The following is a 20341-nucleotide window of genomic DNA, read 5'->3' on the forward strand; positions in this document are numbered from 1 at the left end:
CCGAGGGAGGCTCAGGTGAAGTTTTAGAGTCCTCACATCCCTTGCGGAGATCCAAGGGGAGAGGGGGTAGCAACACAACTCCACCTAATGGAGGCTGACAGCGCCCCAGATTCAAACGTCCAAAAACACATAATTGAAACCACAAAATATCTCCATACTGCTCGTCCGTAGTGATCAAGTGTCCTGAAGCCCCGACATAAAAAGTCCTGTAGCTCTAACTGCCTCTCTGTACACCGCGCTCACGTGTGCGCTTGCGCGAGACCGTGAGACATGGGCACCACGTTCATGTGTGCTCACGTGCTTTTGCTGGTCTCGCACACATGTGAGCGCGGTGCACAGAGAGGCAGTCAGAGCTACAGGCTACAGTGAGGCTAAAAACAGAGTTCAAATGACGTTTTTCCCAAACAACTTTTTATGTCGGGGCTTCAGGACACTTGGATCACTACGGACGAGCAGTATGGAGATATTTTGTGGTTTCAATTATGTGTTTTTGGACGTTTGAATCTGGGGCGCCGTCAGCCTGCATTAGGTGGAGTTGTGTTCCTCTCCCCTTGGATCTCCGCAAGGGATGTGAGGACTCTAAAACTTCACCTGAGTCTTCCTCGGCATATGGGTGAGTAGATAATGGCTGAATTTTAATTTTTGGGTGCACTATCCCTTTAAGGTGTTACAAGACAAGTGGCATTAGAAATGCTGCCTGGTCTACCCTGGGCCATGACCTACTTATCACGCCCTGAGCGACAGATCATAAAATTTGTCTTGGCCTTCATATTTTGGTGATTTTCCAACAAATTACGCAGACTCCTATTTCAGAATTCATCTATGGATCCCTGGGGATCAGGAAAATCCAGGTCCTGGCAGTAATTAGACATGCTCAAGACTTGTTTCTTTCATGTCTTCATTTTAAGAGGTGTTTCTAATATTTTGTCCATCTAATTTATTTAATGGTGGGTAGACTTATTACATTCCATAGATATTCCCTGCTGATCATAAGAGTAACTGTGTGTTTGTTTGTGTGTGCATTATTTTAAGTGCAGTAAATTTCCAGCACATTTTTAATTAAGAAATGCCGTTTCCTGCTGTAGAGTGAGCGACTAACCGACAGCTACTTGACAGGGATGCAAACTAGCTCAACAATATGGCCAAATGCAAGTATGACGCTGAGTGCATTTAAGTGTGGGACCTGGACCCCGTGCCTGGACCAGCTGGGAACCACTGTTATAAGAGACAGTTCACCCGTAAGTCAAAAACATATTTCCTCTTACCTTTAGTGCAATTTCTCAGTCTAGATTGTTTTGGTGTGAGATGTAGTGTTGGAGATATCAGCTGTAGAGATGTCTGCCTTCTCTCAAATATAATGGGACTAGATGTCACACGCTTGTGGTGCTTAAAGTGTCAAAACTCAACAGCAGTGTCTCTTTTCAGAAGGCACTCAGAAGTTTCTCACAGTTGGAGGCTGTAGTTTGGTAGAAAGAAAGTTCCAACATGAAACTGCTCACAACAAGGTCTGTGGATTATCTTGAGTAACCCAGTCACAATTTCTGGAAAGAGACTTTGCTGTTGAAGGTTTTTTTTGGCACTTGGAGCACCACAAGCTGAGTGCCATTTAGTTCCATTGTGTTGGAGAGAAGGCAGACATCTCTACAGCCAATATCTCCAACACTCAGCAACTCAAAAAAACAATCTAGACTGATAAATGGCACATAGATAAGAGAAAAAATATGTACTTTTGTTTTGTGAACTTTTCCTTTACACTGTTGGAATGACTAAGAGGGTTAGCATTAGCATTTGTTAGCTGTAATAAGATCATTCGCAGTACGTGCATATATCACACACCTAACAAAGTATACTGGAAACAACAATTTTACAGTGCCCATTTTATTATCTTAAAACAAACAATATAAATGAGAACCAGTTTACAGCCAAGAGTAGCACTGTGTATCTAGGGCCACTCAACATGATGTTGGCACATCTATTAAAACCTGTGTGCAAGACATATTTACACAGATAAAAACAAGTCTGCTTAAAAAAGGGGGCTGCACTAAAAAACAATCACTGTTTGGTACTCATGCCTATGGATTAGCAAAGCCTTTACAACCAACACTGAGATGGCTGAGTCGTTAATTTTAACTGCTTTGTCAGTTAATAGTTTATGTGCCATAACTTGACCTGACTCAGAGGAAAAACTCTCTGTTGAAGCGATTTCACTAACCCTTTTCAAAATTAATGTATAGATTTGACTAGAATCTAGTTTTGAGATTAGCCATGTAAACAATAAAAACCTGATTAGTTAATTTATTGTAAAATACAGTAACATAAAATACCTTCTGTAACTATTCTCCCTTAAAACAGCTGCTGTTTATTGCACACATTTTAAAATGATGCACTGGCTCAGAATATGAAAATAAATTAAAACAATATAACAGTGATGACTTGAATGGTTTTGTGGCTTTTTAAAAAGACATTTCTTCCAGTTCTTTCTGAGGTGCAGATGAAATGTCAAGGCTGTGCTGCAGCAGCTCTCATAGAGGCCAGAGCTGAATGAATGCGAACATGGAGCCTGTTCTCAAAGTCATAGCCGGCGTAGTCCTCCTGCACAGTCCGTGGAAAAACACACAACAGTGAATCAAATAAAAATGATATTTTGTCCGTGCTCTGCCCTCTAACAGTCTCTCCAGCCAGCACACTCAGACTGATCAATGCACTCGCTGCCCAATCATGTAGCAGCATGCCCATTAAAGAAGCAGGGAGCCCACTGCTCGGCTCCTCCTGAGCTCCTGTCAGACAGCGCTGCATCTGCTCAGGCATGCAGAGTCGGCTGTTACAGCAACAGCAGAGAGTGTGAAACCGGTGCTCTGTCAATGTCAGCTGCCCGTCCACTAACAACGTCAATGCTGTTGCATCAAAAATCCACACAATTCAGGTGGGTGAGGCTGCACCCAGCGCCCCACAGACAATGCAGATACTATTTACTGTGCTGATATTCTGGGTGCAGGCCACTCTCAGCTCAGTGTGAGTGGGATGTGGCCTAATTCACTGTGTCATGACTTCATGCTGAAGTCAGACAATGCAAATATACCTTAGCTAAACCAACAGGGCAGTATGAGGTCTGCCTCTCCCTGAAGGCGCAGAACATTTCAGGTGTCCTCAACATAGGGCAGCGTACCAGCGGAAGTCCAATTACCTGGCTGCTGCACACAGACATAGTGACAGAACCTGGCATAGCTTCAGCCAGACACTCATTGTTTCCGAGGAGAATGAGTATCACCTGTGCTCGTCCCTACAAATGAACGTCACCTGGCTTGTCCCCTCGTTAAAGCTGTAGTTACTTTTACTGATTACTGATACTGATTTTAAAATCTGATTCCTCTACCGACTATTGCCAATCAAACTGAGGACTCTAACGCAGCTGTCACTCATGTCAATCACTGCTTGTGAACTGCAGTCAAACTGTCAAACTCAGCAGCTCTGATCAAATATCAGTAAAGATTCTCTTACTGAAATGGACATTTCTCACCTGAAATGTTTTCAGAAACATATTTTAGTTCACTGTTTAACTGTAAAATGAGAAACTTGGTCCAGCCACTGGGCAATGCTCGGTACTTTGGTCAACTTTTTCCAACATGGCGGCCAGGTTGCAAACTTTTTTCATTTGACAGCTAAACACACACTAAAATATGGGAAGAAATGGAGTGGAGCAGGACAAATGCATTTGAGTTAGGTTACAAATTCAAAAAACACAGCTACTTACATTAAAACACCGACCAGTTTCAACCCTAAAGTCTTCATCAGGGTGCAAAAGGGTGGACAAGAGTCGAGTGAAACATTTATAAGCTTGGTAGGGGGTGTCACCCATTCCTGATTAATAAGTGAATGCAGGTGGGTGACTGCTATGGGTTACAATGAGAGGCCATTTTGAAGACGACATCACACCAAAAAAAATGTAAGCAAAGAGAATGTAATCCTTAAATTTAGTTGCATCTGTGCAGAAACATGTAAGAGAAAAATAAAATAGAAAAATAAAAATAAAATCAAGTCTGTATGTTTACAAGACACACTCAACACATAAAAAATGTTTCTGAAAATATTTGAGGCAACAGAAATCTGATTCTTTTCTGATCAGCACTGCCGAGTGTGGCTGCAGTCTGGAGCCATGATCGACATGAATGACAGCTGTGTTAGAGACTCCTCGGCTCTGATTGGTTGTTTTGCTGCGCCGCAATAGATTTTAGCGAATGCCATTAGAAGCAGTCAGAAAAGGAGAAGAGACATGATTCCTTACAGACGGTCTCATGTCCTTCTTTCAGAATATAGCGAAAGTTTCAGCAAAGCTATTTTTATAAAAGTTACCAACTTTAAGGTAGGCATGTTAACACACTCTCAGGGCTGCTGAACACTAGGGATTTTCCCCAACAACTAATTTCTGTGACATTTAAACTGTTAAGTTTATACTTGGACTAGTCAACTAGTCTAAATGCAAGAAAACACTCATAAAATTGAGCACAATTTACTCTACTACTTGTATATATAAATACTGCGAGTAAGAGCCACTTAAAAATGTTAACCACATTTTTTTCTTCTTTTTTAAAAAAAAATATGTTTAACCAACTAGGGAGAGTTTAACTGACTAGTCAAGTAATCGCACACATCTCTACTGAACACATCCTTCTCAGGGAGTGTTCTTTACTTGGCCTCATGATCTGGTGGCTGAGCAGGGGAAGACAAGCCTCTCTTCAGGCAGCTTTTCAGATCACACATACCCAGTCTACATGCAGGGCCTGTAGAGTTTGTTGGCTGCTATTTTTCCAGCCGGTATGTCACCATCAGCTCCCTGTAACTACAGTTCAGTGTCCTGCCGCGACCCACTGTACTTAGCTGACTGACTTTAAGGGGAGCCAAGCATTGGGCTTGCGACACCTTTGTTGGATAGGCTATCACCTGATCAAGTAGTGAGTGTACTGATCCGTCAGAGTGTGCACATCCTAAAAAGTTAACACAACTTTGATCAAAAACTGACTGAGGGTGGAAACAAGACAAATCCCAAACACTCTCCTAATAAAAGGAAACTTCCTGTACCTTAGCCTGAAGCATCAGCATTCTGCCCTTCCCTGCAGACTGGAAAAAAATACAATGAAATATTTAGACTGTGACTTTTCCGCCATTCTCAGATCAGGGAAACAGTCTCTCTTTGTGTCACACACACTCATAAACTTACCTCTGGGGCGTTGAGCAGCACACAGCCCAGCTCATAGCAGGAGTAGGGCTGCACGTAAGAGTTGCTCAGACGACCGACCTCATCCCTCGCAGCCAGATGGAAATACTGAAGAAAAAAGAAAAAAAATCAGATATGACACATTTAATCAGTTATAGATATTATCACTACAGTGCTGACTGTTGTGTGATGAGTACACTGTTTACAACAATCCTACAGCTACAGCTGATGAGTGATTCATATCTCCACACCTTATACAATGATTGTATTATTAATGTGACACAAGAGTACCTGGATGGCATCTTTGGTATTATGAAGACATCTGTTAATGGCACCGAGAAGCAGGTTTTTCAGGCCTGCACATGAGGCATCGTCAATCCCCTGCAGGACTACAACGACAAGAACACAAGTCAGCTACGCCCAATGACGACAACAGCAAACACAAACTAGTTCAAACAGTCTATAGTCCAGTACCTTGTGTCATCGTCTGCAGCTTGGCGGTGGAGCAGTTGGGCAGAGCTTTCCACAGGTAAAGAATCTCAATCACAGACAGGATGCAGAGTTCTCTGGACAGGCTGGTGGTCCTTAGCTTCTCAGCCTGATAACATGAGCACATACATTATTATTGTCACTGTATTTTGCTCCAAACATTCCCAACAGAAAACCAGCTGGATGCACACTCACCCTCTTCATGGAGAACAACTCGATCTGATTATTTTTGCGTTTGAAAAGCCTTTCAACATCCTTAAAAACCCTGACAGCTCCCTCCAGATCACCTGTGGCTCCTTGGCACACTGCACAACATATAAAAATATAATATGGATTAGGAGCTGATAAAAAAAAAACTCACGAAAAATGCCCTTGAAGCCTTATTCGTTTGTAGTGTTACCACCTCCAGTTAAATAGGCGTAGTAGCACTGGGACCAGCGAGACTCTGTCTTCAGTCGCTCAAAGGCCCTGTAGGCTTCTGTGTAGTTCAGTTCGATCATGCTGCACCAACCTAAAATGTTCAACAATCAGAAATTATGATGCAGACTAGCGCTGAGCAAGGTGGTTTGAAAACTGAGAGGGAAAATAGTACCTATTTCATATAAACACACGTGCTGAATCTCCCTCTGGTCAGAGGCCAGATCTAAGGCATCACGGAAGGACGTCAAGGCATTACTGATCTGGCACTAGAAAGGGGAACTTTGTGGTGTGAGTTACAGGCTGAGACAATACTGAGCTTTCCCAACCGAGGCTGGAGAACAGGCCACAGAGCAGCAGATAATAAGGTTTATGCTTAACGCGTATTTACCTCGAGGCGTTGGACTCTGCCTTTGAAAAACATGAAGAGGGAGGAGTTGGGATAGATGGCCTCCCTTTGTTGTAGGATGGACTTGGCTTCCATCAGGCCTGCCTGTGTGTCTGTGCCGTCCAGAGCAAAGAAGGGCTGCACTACTGTGTGGTACCACAGGAGGGCCAGGCTGTGAGGGGAGCACACAGACTGTAATGAGTCAGAGAGTAAAGATGACACCATCTGGTATGAAATTAAAACAATTTGTAATGATTTTTATTTAGCTGCCTGATGAAGTGAGATTAACCACGTTTAACAAATGCTGATTAAACATGCTGAACAGCAGCTTTAACATTTTAGACAAATATTAATCAACATTTAGATAACTCTGTAGACAAAGCTAAATTATCACTAATCATTTTAAAACAGGGTTAAGTACAGACATGGGGCTTCATTTACTATTATCTTCTCAAGTATTTTCTCACATTTGTTGTTGAGAAAGGTCCAAAGAAAAGTCTAGGTGAGATTCTTGACGTGTTCTTAAACCGCACCTGTGTTCTTTTAGAGTGTTTTCACATGTGGTCCTTTTCAGCCCTCTAAATGGACGTTGTATTTAGCCTTATAGATCACATGCTGTTGCACTGGGACACTTGAAAAATCAAAGGAAAACACGTCGGCCTGTAAAGCTTGCAAGTACGCAGGATGAGGAGTAGTTTGGTCCACAGAAGACACTGCATGTCTCCAGATGTGGAACGTAGAATAAATCAAATGGCAACAGTCTACAGCACAGGAACACTAAGGTTTTCCTCCATTTTAGGTTCATCTGAAAGCAAGAGGCTTCATAACTGCACTGCAGTGCCACATCAAAGTAAAAACAAAACTATGTCAATATATATTATATATATAGGCTGCATGTAGCTTTTCTAAAAGTTTATTGTTGTGTGATTTATTTATTTTTTGGTCTCTCTCTGTCCCTCCCTCTCTTTATGTATCACTTTGTCATATGGATGACTAATATTGTTATGTTGATCTTCCTGAGGTTTCCACCATTTTTTCCCCCATTAAATGTTTTTTGGGGAGTTTTTCCTTATCCGCTGTGAGGGTCCTAAGGACAGAGGGATGTCATGTGCTGTAGAGCCCTGTGAGGCAAATTGTGATTTGTGATATTGGGCTTTATTAATACAATTGAATTGAAACTGTATACGCCTGCAAAACCCCATTAAAAGGGCCTGAGACTGCAGGGCCGTGTGCACACAGAAATTAAAGAAGAGGAGGACCAATAAGAAGAAAAAGAAAAGTTTAGCACTGGACTAAAAACATGGGAAAAAAATTCAATAGTTCTGCAGGGAGTGAACACCAAACGTATGTCATATTTAGTTACACAATGAGTGGATAAGAAAATCCATGGGATACTAAAAATAGACCCTAATCAACCACCCGAACCCGACCCGTCCCGCAGCCGCCAATTTTATGCACTTTAATAGCACAACTGTCAGGACTGAGGACAGACACAAGCAACACGGAGCTCTCCAAGGTGTGTGTGTGTGTTTGAGGGACACAGAGAGAGATGGAGAGAAGGTGGAGTATTTCACATGATGTTTCTGAAAGTTTAATTAATAACTCAGGACGCTGCTTTGTCACGTTTTGTCCCGGCCGCATGAACCACCTGTGTAGTTTCTACAATGATCAATCACTTATTTTATGCCAAAATCCTTTTTGTAAAATAATCAAAATTACTACTTAAAATATTTGAAATTATTAAAATATTATTGTAATTTAAATCCTACATTATATACTACGGTTGAATTGAGGAAAACACAATAACCAATTAAAGCTGAAAGCAGCGATGATCGGGCCCTCGCACCTCTGCACAACTCGGGGTTCCTGGCAGGACGCCGGCTGACACAGCTGTTCTTTTCTGTGAAAGTCGGACGCCACACACTGGCGTGAGATGGTGTTCTCTACATCGAGCGTGGGCACTGGAAGGATCTAACAAACATCAGTAGCACTCTTTTTGTTCCTCCTACATTCAGCATTGTCTCTTACTGTTATATGAATAGGGTGACAATTATTTAATGTGAAAACATACTGGGAATGTAGATAAATTACTGATGGCAAACACTGTAGTATGAGCACAGTGATGTCTAAATAAAATCAATGTATTTTAATGAAACTTGTGATTTACACCCCTCGAAATTTTGCGTATGTCTACAAATGCTAAGCTAAATATCATTTTTGTCACCAATGCTGCATTTATTTTATGATGAACTTTTGTTTTTCTTTCAGCCTCAGCACAAAATTGTAAGTAAGCGTGCTCTTGAGTGTGCTTACAGTAGATCATGCAATTATCTAAGACTAAATCCGGAATAAGAAACATCGGTGCATGTCAGAATTTTTGTGGAAACTGCGGGTGGGTTTTAGGAAAAGAAAAATCTCAATGGCTGGTGAATGAGGGCCATAACTGCCTGCATATTCTAGGAATAAAACAGAGTTTAAAATGATTCATTATTTAAGCATGATGGGACAACTTTTGCTGCAGGGCCTGCCATCAGTCTGTTATTAAAGCTGTTCACAGGAAGGTTTTTATGTTCTGCATGTCATTGATTCTGTTTTTATTATATATTTGGTCCATGCAGTAAATTAAATTATTGCTATGATTCATTGTAGCCACCAACACAAGACAGTAATTCATCTCAGGAGATGACATTTCTTTTCTTTCCTTTACAAATGATGCCTCCATTACTATCATCGTATTTTTTCCAACTGACTGAGTTAGATCATGTTTCAGTATCGGCCAGAGTACAGACACACATACTCACTCACATACTCACGTAGCTAAGGGGGCCTTCATGTCCTTACTTTCACTGGCGTATGTGAGCGCTGACAGGCCCTGAAGGCGGTCGCCAGGGAAGCCCAGCAGGTTGACGATCTTCAGGAGGTGCGGCGGCACCATGGAGATGCAGAGGTGGAAGAGGCCGTAACCGAAGCTGACTGAACCTTTTAGTCGATCCAGCGCCTCGGGGTTGATACCGTCTAGTCTCAGGGATGGGCTCGGCCCGGGCGAAGAGGAGCGGCTGTGCTCGGACTTGTCAGAGGACAGAGACGGAGGCGGCAGTGCTTGCTGTTCGGAGGCTCGTCTTCTGCTGCCCTCCTGCAGGTGTGTGATGTCGCTGTAGCATTTGTTGTACATCTTCCAGGCTTTGCGGAGGATCCAGCCTCCTTTGATGTACGCTGTTAGGAGATTAAAGTGGAGGTCAATGAATCATGCTATCCTCTGCACTGGACTACTGGTATTTAAAAAAAACAAATATGCATCTGTTAATATTAAAACTAAATATTCAGAACTGCTACGATCTGTATTTTCATTCCACATCAATAAATGTGCAGTCTACTAAAGGTTCTCTTACACGACAGCTCTTGTTTGATGAAAGACAGCACTGCAAGGTAAACCTGGCAGTCTGCGATGATGATCTGCCTCTGGAGTCGGTCCACTGCGGCCACCCCCGACCTCTGGGAGTCCATCTGCCCACACAAACACCTCACACATAAACTCATGTGACATGCAAGCTAACAAACAGCAAACATAAAATGCTCCTTTTCAGACTAATTACATTTATTCTATACATATCACATACATTCAATTAAATGTTGCAGAGGTTACTCACACTCCTCTTGATCTTGTTTTTAATGGTCTCAATGACTCCAGTGTTTTCACTCTCACACAGTCTCTCTGTAGCTTTGAGGTCCTCAAAGGCCATCTGCATTTTCTCCTCCTCAAATGTCATCATGGCGTTCTGAAAGAGCGGTAGAAAGACAAATAACCATGTTACGTACTAAATGAAAGCTGGTGAGCCACAGCACTTATAAGTAAGGCAACATGTCTAATCCTGGATTGAACCCTGGAGTCCAGAAAGCAGGGAAACAAAACCAAACTGTAATCTTCTTAGTTTTCAGATTTCATACGAACAAACTTAAGCAGTCAGGAGTCCTGTATTTCTCTTCTATATACACTCACTGGCCACTTTATTAGGTACACCTTGCTAGTACCAGGTTGGACCCCCTTTTTAATTCTTGGTGTCATAGATTCATCAAGGTGCTGGAAACATTCCTCAGAGATTTTGGTCCATACTGACATGATGACATCACACAGTTGCTGCAGATCTGTCGGCTGCACATCCACAATGAGAATCTCCCGTTCCACCACATCCCAAAGGTGCTCTATTGGATTGAGATCTGTTGAGGCTGTTGCAGTACAGTGAACTCATTGTCAGGTTCAAGAAACCAGTTTGAGATGATTTGAGCTTTGTGACATGGTGCGTTATCCTGCTGGAAGTAGCCATCAGAAGATGGGTACAATGTGGTACATGCCTAAATGCATTGAGTTGCTGCCACAGGATTGGCTGATAAGCTATTTGCGTTAACATGCAGTTGAACAAGTGTACCTAATAAAGTGGCTGGTGAGTGTCTTTAAGATCAGTTTATCAAAACCCTCTGAAGACAACATGAAGCCACCTGCACACACCCAGGAACACTTCAGCTTGGCCTCCTCCTCACACATCAGACAGGAGATTATAACTCTAATCCTTCAAACACACTGCAGTGCAAATGCTGTTGTGTAATAATTATTACCAAACTATGCGACCATGTACAGCGTGAGATGCGTTAGAATTATTGCAATCATAGCTCATCTGTCTTTAAGTGCAGATTTGTGGTGACGTGTGTTCATGTCGTGACGCTCTGAACCAGCCCGACACTTCCTGAGGTAAAGCTTTTGGTTTGCAGAACTTATCACTTATCATGTTTAGCGGTGACGCAGCTGTTTCAAAGCTATGAGACCAGTAATGTGACAGGCTGAGGGTTTTTAATAATCATAACAAACACTGATTGAGGCTATATTCACCTTCACCAGCCCTGTGCATGTTGTGCTGCTGCAGGAGGTGAACATGGAGACTCAGTATTTCTCAGGAGAACGCAAAGGTTTTGCAAGGGAACACAAAAATGTTTATCTTTTGTTCACCCATCTATTTTTTCTCCCTAGTGTCTCCTTAGAGGCTCCGTACGTTATTAGGTGGTTGTAATTATTCTGGTGGCACACTCCAGGCTTATTTTATGTATCAGTTACTACGCTTTCCTTCTCTCTTTGCATGTGCTGAGGTCTGAGGTATGTGGTGGCCTTGGCTAACTCAAACAAGTTATGTAGTCTTGTAATGTGTTTTGCAAATTGCACTATACAAATAAATGAAGAAGAATATGATAAACAATCACAAAACAATCCCTTGCGTGTCAGTCATTCTTCAATGCTTCATTTGCCCCTAAGGAGACGATCAAACATCTCACTCTAAAACTGAAGGTACCAGCAAGTAACTGAAGTCAATAAAGGTTGGTTTGTTAAATGACTGCTAGATATCACCATCAACAGTGTAGAGTACGGCACATGGTCACATCAACTGGCACCACATTTAAGTCAAGAGGAGACAGGTAAGTGAGTAAACACTGTTTTGTCAATTCCTGTTTCTAGCGTTAACAATACAGGATCAACTGTTTCAACTGTTATTTTATTTTTAACTTGCACCATAATCCCTAAACATGCTTTAAAGGGATAGTTTTGAAGTGGGCTTGTATAAGGTACTTATCCTAAGTCAGTATATAACCTACAGTAGATGTCTTTTCGAGCGTCCCCAGTTTGTAGAAGCAGGCTAAAGTCTTAGACGAAAGCTAAACAATGCCCTGCTGTGGAGGGGGCAGCAACAAAACCTATTTCAGCCACCTAAAAAAATCAATATCAGTTTAAGTGTACACTATACTGGGGCGTCGGTGGCTTAGTGGTAGAGCAGGCGCCCCATGTACAAGGCTGTTGCCACAGCGGCCCGGGTTCAACTCCAGCCTGTGGCCCTTTGCTGCATGTCACTCCCTCTCTCTCTCCCCCCTTCACGCTTGTCAGTCCTGTCAAATAAAACAAGTGTACACTATACTGAGAATATTTTCACTGCTTTACCTTCCCAACAGATAGCAGTTTCCAGCGGGAAAATGGAGCTGTTATATCGCTCTCCTCAAAGCCAGACTCCATTGAGAAAAACAGTGATTTACCATTGCTGAACGCAGGAGCTGCTGGTCTACTGCTGCCTCGATCAGTCAGTTTCTTTGTGTTATCCTGTGACTTTTGGCATTTAAAAGGGTTAGTTCGGATTCACCAAAGTCACACAAAAACACAAACAAACTAACTAACTGAGGCAGAGGTAGACCAGCAGCTCCTGTGTTCACTGAGCCAAAATGACTGTTTTTGTCAATGGGGTCTGGTGGCTTTGATAGATGGCAAACTGAAGCCATTTACAGCCTCCTTGGCAAAAATAAGATGTAATAAAGAACTCTCAATATAGGGTACAATTAAACTGTTGTAGATTTTTTTCAGCTGGACTGTTTTGGTGGCTAAAATACGTTTTGCTGCGGCCCCCGTCCACAGCAGGACATTACTTTGCTTTCGCAGACATCTGTAAGTCCTGCACCGACTATGGATGAGTCCCCCATACAACTCCAAGTTGTCTATTTGGTAGGGTAAGAGCTGCATTACCATTTTCATGTTTTATGACATCTTCCTCTTGTTCCTATTGTGTTTGAATCCACCTTCTGAAAAGGCATTACTTCAGTCAGTCACACTTCTGTTTTTGTGCCAGAAAAAATACGAAGTCTGGCTCTGAGCCCAGCAGCAACACAAGGGAGATTCCTTTAACCTCATTATGAAACTGAAGCGCTTTTTAACTGGAATTTACAGTCATTTTTGTGTCGGCATTTGGACCACAAAGTAAAACAGTACGGTGCTGCATCTTAACTCACCAGAAAACTCACAAAACTGGCCCCGAAACTCATCAGAGGACTGTGGTTCCTGAAACAGAGGATAGAGAACAGATGCATGACTTGAAAGTGACTGACGTGTTTGAGCTGATAACAGATCTAGAGGCCGTAAGACGTCCATGGGTGGAGCGACAAAAATGTGTTGAGCCGGTTTCATGCATGAAGCACTAGATTGATTGACTGTGACGACATGAACAAGTTGAGGCACAAGGTGACAGTCAGACAAGAGCAACTTGATTCAAAGGGGATGTGGTTATTTCAGATATCCGTCCATAGCACTGGTGGTGATTTAAAGGGACAGTTCACCCCAAAATCAAAAGGGCATTTTTTTTTCCTCTTAGCTGTGGCGCTATCCATCAGTCTAGACTGTTTTGGTGTGAGGTGCCAAGTATTGGAGATATCGGCCTTCTCTCAGATATAAAGGACTAGATGGCGCTCAGCTTGTGGTGTTCAAAGCACCAAAAAATACATTTGAAAACTCAACAGCAATGTCTCTTTCCAGAAATCATGACCTAGATACTTGGGGTAATCCACACACCTTGTCAGCAGTTTCATGTAGGAACTAGAGTTGTACCGATACCGAAACCTAAAATAGCCTAAAATATCGGGTATTGGCGAGTACAGCCTATGACCAATCCGATACCACGTAATGCCTTACGTCATTACGCATACGCACGCTACAGGCAAACGAAATGGAAATGGAGCGGAGTTTAAAAAGCATTCTACTGTAGCCTTTAAAATGTCTTTTTCACCAAATTGTGTGGTTGCACTTTAACCTGTGTCTTGATCTGTGTCAACACTGGATAATAATAATTTAAAAAAAGTTTTATGGCATTCCTTCTGCTATTATGTATTTATTTCTTAATATTTTACATAGAGTTTTAGGAGTGGAGACATACAACAATTCATATTCCCATACATTTTTATTTTACGCGCTGGTATCCGATCGGTACTCGATATCGGCAGATACCTAAGGTTCAGGGATCGGAATCGGTATCGGGAAGGATAAAGTGGTATCAGTACATCTCTAGTAGGAACCATTTCCTTTCAATTGAATCACCACTCAGAAGGAAGCATGCATCTACTCATGGACGAGAGGCTCATGACAGCGCGAGACGTAAACGGTAATGGCGTCCTCCTAGGCTGAGCTGTAACTCAGCGGCGCTAGGTGAGCTAGCAATAGGTGCACACTTCCTTCTGCGTAGTGATACGGTTGGTGGGTGTAGTTTGTTGGAAAGAAAATAGTTCCTACATGAAACTGCTCACAACAAGGTCTGTGGATTATCTTGAGTAATCAGGTCATGATTTATGAAAAGACACACTACTGTTAAGTTTAAAATTTATTTTCTATAGGGCTGCCCCCTGAAAGTCGGAGATTCGAATCATCAGTCAGAGACCCCTCAGTCGACTGAGATTGCTTCAATTCAAGCAGTCTTTTTTTTCAGTGTGCTGTGCAGGGTACTTCTGGGGATGTTAATGTCCCCCGCCTTTGCTGCGGAGTTAGCATTCTTGACTTTCACCCTACTCTTTGTTGCAGGGCACTGCCGACAAGCAGGCAGCGGCACAGAGAAAGAGAGGGTTTGCATTGTAAGGCTCTAAGACAACTTTATCGTCTCTCTTCTGTTTGGAGGTGGTGAATTTAGAGTTCACAGACACTTTATATGTTACAGTCTCTGGCTTTTGTTTGATATCTAGTGTCGGCAAAAAAATGTTGTAGCACATCTCCGACCGGTCGTTAGCATCTTGTTTAAACAGCCAAATCTGATTAGACTGACATAACTGGTACAGCCCTAATTTTTGGGCGCTTTGAGCACCACAACCCAAGTGTCATCTAGTTCCATTATATCCAAGAGAAGGCAGACATCTCTACAGCTGATATCTCCAACACTCTGCAACTCACACCAAAACAATCTAGAATGATAAACAGCACTGCAGGTAAGAGGAAAAATATGTATATATTTGATTTGGAGGTGATCTGTCTCTATACAGCATCACTGAACCCATAATGCAACACACACCACCCTAACAGAGCCATGGAGGAACTGGTTAATACAGTCACAAGTTGGTTTTATGTTGCTGTGTTATGCATCTTTCACTTCTCTCAATCTTTTCTGCTGATGCAATCCAAACAGGATGACACCTAGTGTTTAATGCAATTAGTGGAAGAGGTGACATTTAAGGTTTCACCACGGGTCAGGACACATAGGGTTTGCCCTGCTGTGGCATCAGCATGCAAGTTGAAAGCAAACCTTTCCTAGAGATAATCAGCCCTTAGAAACTACACAGCATAAATGAATGTATATAAAATCCTGTGACCAGGAAGGGTACTTCCCAACCAGAGGTTCCCAACCTTTTTAGCTTGTGAGCCTTAAACCAAGTAATGTCGTCAACCAAACCAGTGTATTGGTATCCAAACATTAAAAAAATTATACAGTTATTCACACAAAAAAGGGAAAAAATAAGAGTTACATGTGGAAAAATATTATTTAGCATAACATAAATGTTTAATCCATCTTTCCTGTGTTGTAAAATGTCTTGTAAACCCTCAGGATGACCTCGCAGGACTGGAACCACTGTATTAGGGCATTGGTTCCCAACCTGGGGGTCCTGACTCTCACTTGGGGTCATAAAAACTGTACAAGGTGGTCACAAGGCCTTCTTGATTTTAAGGGGTGTAAGAAAACTTTATATACAGTAGGCCTCAGTATTTAATTAATTTCTGTAAAGACAACTAAATTAACTTGTTATTTTAAAGTTCAGATTATTATTCAAGATATAAACTTTTAAAACAGGATAAGGGCTTTAACACAAGCTATATTCACAGAGCCTTCACTCTCTGTTAAACAGCCTCGTCCTGCACTAGAAAAATACGTGGGTAAAACAAACTGCCAAGCATCAGGAGTCTGTTGGTGAAGATTCTCAGTCATCCAGGTCATGGTGATCTTAAGTGCTGTATCACAGGCAACTGGACGTTTCAACTCTCATCCAAGAGGCTTCTTCAGTTTAGCTGAACTAAAAAAAAACCTTGAGGACTTGACTGAGGGGTCTCCGACAGATGATTTGAATCTCCGACTTTCAGGAGAAAGCCCCACAAAAAAATGCATTACTCTACCAACTGAATCACTTTACAGAAAGACGTGTGCATCTACTGCAATCACCTCCTTCTGCAGGGAGATTCCATTGAAAGAAAATAGTTCCTCCATGAAACTGCTCACAACAAGGTCTTTGGATTATCTTAAGTAACCGGGTCATGATTTCTGGAAAGAGACACTGCTGTTGAGCTTTTCCAAGTGTATTTTTGGTGCTTCTTGAGTTGAACTAAAGAAGCCTCTTGGATGAGAGGTGAAACGTCTTCAAGAAACTCAAGTGAGTCCAGCTGCCTATGATATAGCACTTATGAAAAGCATCAGGGAGAAAATAAAACACTGAATTTGTCAAAAGGAAGCCTATTAAGTATGTGCAATTGTTAAAAAACACAATAAAGACAGAGAACTAGTAAAAAAAAAATCCTAAAGCTATCAGGAAAACTTGTAATAATCTGTTTAAAATTCATCCAAATCTCTCAAACTTCCTGAAAGTGTGCTCTAGCTGAGGGCACTTTCCCTTTATTCCACCTGGCAGGGGATCTGTGACGCCCTATCCACAATCCTTGAGTCACTTTCCCAATGGATTCAGAAGTATGCCTTTTGGGCAGCCTCTTTAATTCTAATATCAGACATAGCCATTCCACTCAGCTTACAGAAATCCTGTTGGCCAAAAAAAGTATTGCAACAAGGTGGAAGTCAGATCTCCCATGACCTGTTGGATTGTGACTCTCAAAAGTGACCAGCTGCATACCTCTAGAGAAAATAACTCACTCACTAAAGAAGAAGATGCACTCTTTCTATAAAATATGGCAACCTTTAATTAATTATATGGAAGTGTAACTCTGAGTCTGGAAGCTACAGTCACTGTATTTGGCTTTGTGTGAAGCTACAAAGCTATTGGACTCTATGTGCCTCCTACTATGACTCCAGGATGGTCATATTACAAATATGACAAACACAAGAGACATTTCAATCTTTTGACTTTTGCTGCCAGGAAGAATATTCTTCTCCTCTGGACCAAGGACGCTGCTCCGACAACAAAAGCCGTGCCACACTCTTATAATGCAGTGTGTTCCCAGTGAATATATCTCTTGTATGCTTCACTCCTCAGAGGCCTTTCATACAGTTTGAGACCCTTACTTAAAGTACATTGGACCATCGCTGTCATGTTCTATTTTATGGGGGTTTCCTAAATTGGCTTAGCCAGTCTCTCTCTGTAAATTAGCCCTCTCGCAACCTTGTTATTTGTCTATATGGCCCAATTGTTAGTCTGTTTGTTGCTGCCTTTATAAGGTTGTAGGAGGTGATGACTGCTCCCTAATTTTCTTATTTTCAACTACTCCTTTTATTCTCCGTCTTATGTCTGAGCTGTTCTGTTCTGTGTCTTATGTAAAAAAAAATTGCAATAAATATATTCTTTAAAAAAACAGAGACTATGCAATTGAGGAAGAGTTAAATTCAAGTGTTCACACAAGGGAAAGCTATTAAAAAATCCATGCATTTTGAAGTAGGTGATCAGAAAGGAGTTGTAGGCACTGCCGTCCACCTCCATACAACCACCAGACTACCCTAACTCTCACACCCCCACCTCCCATTTTTGTAGTGTATTTAATTTCATTAGTTACATTTTTATTTGCATTGTTATGTGCCGATTTATTTCATTGTCTGTTGATATATTTTTGAAATGTTCGTAATGTAAAATAGGTGTTTGTGTACTGTCAATTTGTGACTGTGTGCTTTTAAAAATCTAAAATAAAATATACAAACAAACAAAAAAAAAAATTCCTGCAGCTACTGTGTTTGCTATTTGGGTTAAGTCTACAGTTCATCAGCTGTTCTGTATCGTTATTGTCTGGCCACACAGACACGACCTCTAGTAAGAAACCTCGGTGTAAGTTTTGATCGTGATCTCAGTTTTAAAGCTCATTTTAATTTGTTAACAAAAACTGCATTTTTGTGCAATACAGCTAAGGTATGACCTCGACTGAGCCAGCAAGATGCTGAGAAGCTTGTTCATGCTTTTGTTTCCAGTCGTCTTGACTACTGTAACACCCTATACACTGGCCTATTGCAAAACTACAGAGCATTCAGAACGCTGCTGCTGCCAGGTTTTTTAACAAAAACAAAAAACAGAGACCGCATAACTCCTAGTATCTTTTAGAATTGATTTTAAAATCCTTCTTTTGGTTTTTAAGGCTCTTAATGCCATCAGCCCCTCCTGTACGATAGATTCCCAATCACCTTATGTCCCTCCATGAACCCTGAGATCCTCCGCAGCTGCTCTTTTATCTGTTCCTAATGTCAGTACAAAAACCTCTGGGCTACTACGCCCCAAAAATACAAAACACCCTGCCTTTAAATATCAGACTTGCTGGCTCAGTGGACAGTTTTACGACGACTCAAAACATATCTTTTTAACATAGCAACTATCTGTTTTAATATTGTTAATAATTTATTCTTCTCTTTTCTCCTTGAATGAGTCTGTGACTATGAAATATCCATAACTTATGTCACTTAGGGGTCGTCAGTTAACTCCGTGTTAGAACAGGGGTCCCTTAAAGAAAAGGTTGGGATGCACTGGGTTAGATGACCAATCTTTACATTTAAATTACTTGGTAAAAACAAGCCTGCACAGGTGCAACCATCCAACAACTAACAAACTACCTGGGCCAGGATGAGAAATTCACCACAAACCTGTTTAAAGAAACTAAAAGACAGTTACTTGCACAACAGGAATAAGAACCTGTTGTTTCTTCTTTGACAACATTTGTGTATTTACACTGTCTGATGGTCACAACACTTACAGTAACACCAGCCTGTCGCCTCACAATAAGAGAATTATTATTATTATAATATTTAAGTGTTGAGGCTGTTTGAGCATCACAAGTTACACTGTGGGTGTGGATATTTGCCCTGGGTATTTACACAACACTCATCCTGCTTGTGACCTGATCATATGGCAGTACAGTAGACAAGTGTGACAAGGATGTTGGGTTATGTTTTGCAAGCTGAGCAAAGACAGAGACAGAGCTGAAATGAATTAACATGTCTCGTGCTGGTTGACCACAGTAGTTTGGACACAATGGCTACTTTGCAACATTCACTGACCCCCTGTAGAGAGTAGTTAATCACAGAGATGTTCAGCAGGACGTTAAAACAGACAGAAATATTGTTTCATATGTGAGACATGGACTCTCACAGACCTGTACAATCTGAAGAGCTCGTCGCTCTCCTTGAATCCATTGTTGAGGAGCATATTGATCCCCTTCAGCGCCAGCTCTGCGTCGTTGATAGTCTCTGTCTTCTCATCCTCCATGCTCCTCGGGGCTGGTTCCGTCGGGTCCGCCATTGAGACACCCTATACCGGAGGTGAGGAGCTGAACGCGGCCGCGGAGGAGGAGATGGAGGGAGGGGAGGTGCGGCGGTTTGTCTCGGTAGTTTACTTCCAGGCAGAGTAGCTAGTCTCAGCCGGTGGCGCAGTTTGGAGCAAACGCAGTCATGTTCGAGACTAATAAGCGGACAGGTTCAGGTAACTAACCGCTGACTACATGCGTGTGTGTGTGTGTGTCAGGGAATGTGTGTGTGCGCCGTTCAGCCAGCGGTTGTGTCGCTGTTCCGTATTCTGCCGCCGCCTGACCGGTGGCTCGTGTGTTCCTGTGCAGACAGGAAATGTGCTGCGTTTGGGTGCTGTCGGAATTATTAGCTTTAAGAGCAAACACTTAAATTGAACATTTGGATAACATAAAAAACATAAACATCTCGTAGAGGATGTGAATTCTGTACAAATACAGAGCAAAATAAAAGTCAACCTCAACGAAGGTGAGGAAAATTAAATGAAGAAAATAAAATAGACTAGAATTATATATAATTAGATAAGAATAATAAAACAAATAAGTTAGTGAATTAAAATAATAGGCA

At 41.8% G+C, this 20341-nt stretch overlaps 1 protein-coding gene across 2 annotated transcripts; it reads right to left on the reverse strand.

The window, feature by feature from the left end:
* Positions 1-1862: 1862 nt before the first annotated feature.
* On the reverse strand, positions 1863-20074 carry LOC126383164 (tetratricopeptide repeat protein 39C-like). Of its 2 annotated transcripts, XM_050033625.1 has the most exons (14): positions 19627-20074; positions 13320-13368; positions 10154-10282; positions 9896-10010; positions 9320-9719; positions 6510-6678; positions 6294-6387; positions 6105-6212; positions 5897-6006; positions 5687-5810; positions 5504-5601; positions 5216-5320; positions 5077-5115; positions 1863-2592 (listed from the first exon to the last, which is right to left on the reverse strand). In XM_050033625.1, exons 1-14 carry the CDS (start codon positions 19770-19772, stop codon positions 2500-2502), a joined length of 1779 nt encoding a protein of 592 aa, XP_049889582.1. In that variant the 5' UTR covers positions 19773-20074; the 3' UTR covers positions 1863-2499. The 2 variants fall into 2 exon arrangements, with proteins under 2 accessions (XP_049889582.1, XP_049889583.1); XM_050033626.1 differs by lacking the exons at positions 9896-10010; positions 10154-10282; positions 13320-13368; positions 19627-20074 and having other exon boundaries at positions 9348-9485.
* Between the last annotated feature and the right edge of the window lie 267 nt (positions 20075-20341).

The sequence above is a fragment of the Epinephelus moara genome, chromosome 21 (assembly GCF_006386435.1).
Source record: "Epinephelus moara isolate mb chromosome 21, YSFRI_EMoa_1.0, whole genome shotgun sequence".
Lineage (NCBI taxonomy): Eukaryota > Metazoa > Chordata > Actinopteri > Perciformes > Serranidae > Epinephelus > Epinephelus moara.

What these genes read in the sequence shown, in the direction of transcription:
- LOC126383164 (XM_050033625.1), bottom strand. Translation starts at nt 19,772, where the DNA reads ATGGCGGACCCGACGGAACCAGCCCCGAGGAGCATGGAGGATGAGAAG. An exon ending in GCTGCAGACGATGACACAAG is followed by an intron (nt 5,602 to 5,686) that starts GTACTGGACTAT and finishes TTGTCGTTGTAG; the next exon opens with TCCTGCAGGGGATTGACGAT. An exon ending in TGCTGCTCAACGCCCCAGAG is followed by an intron (nt 5,116 to 5,215) that starts GTAAGTTTATGA and finishes ATTTTTTTCCAG; the next exon opens with TCTGCAGGGAAGGGCAGAAT.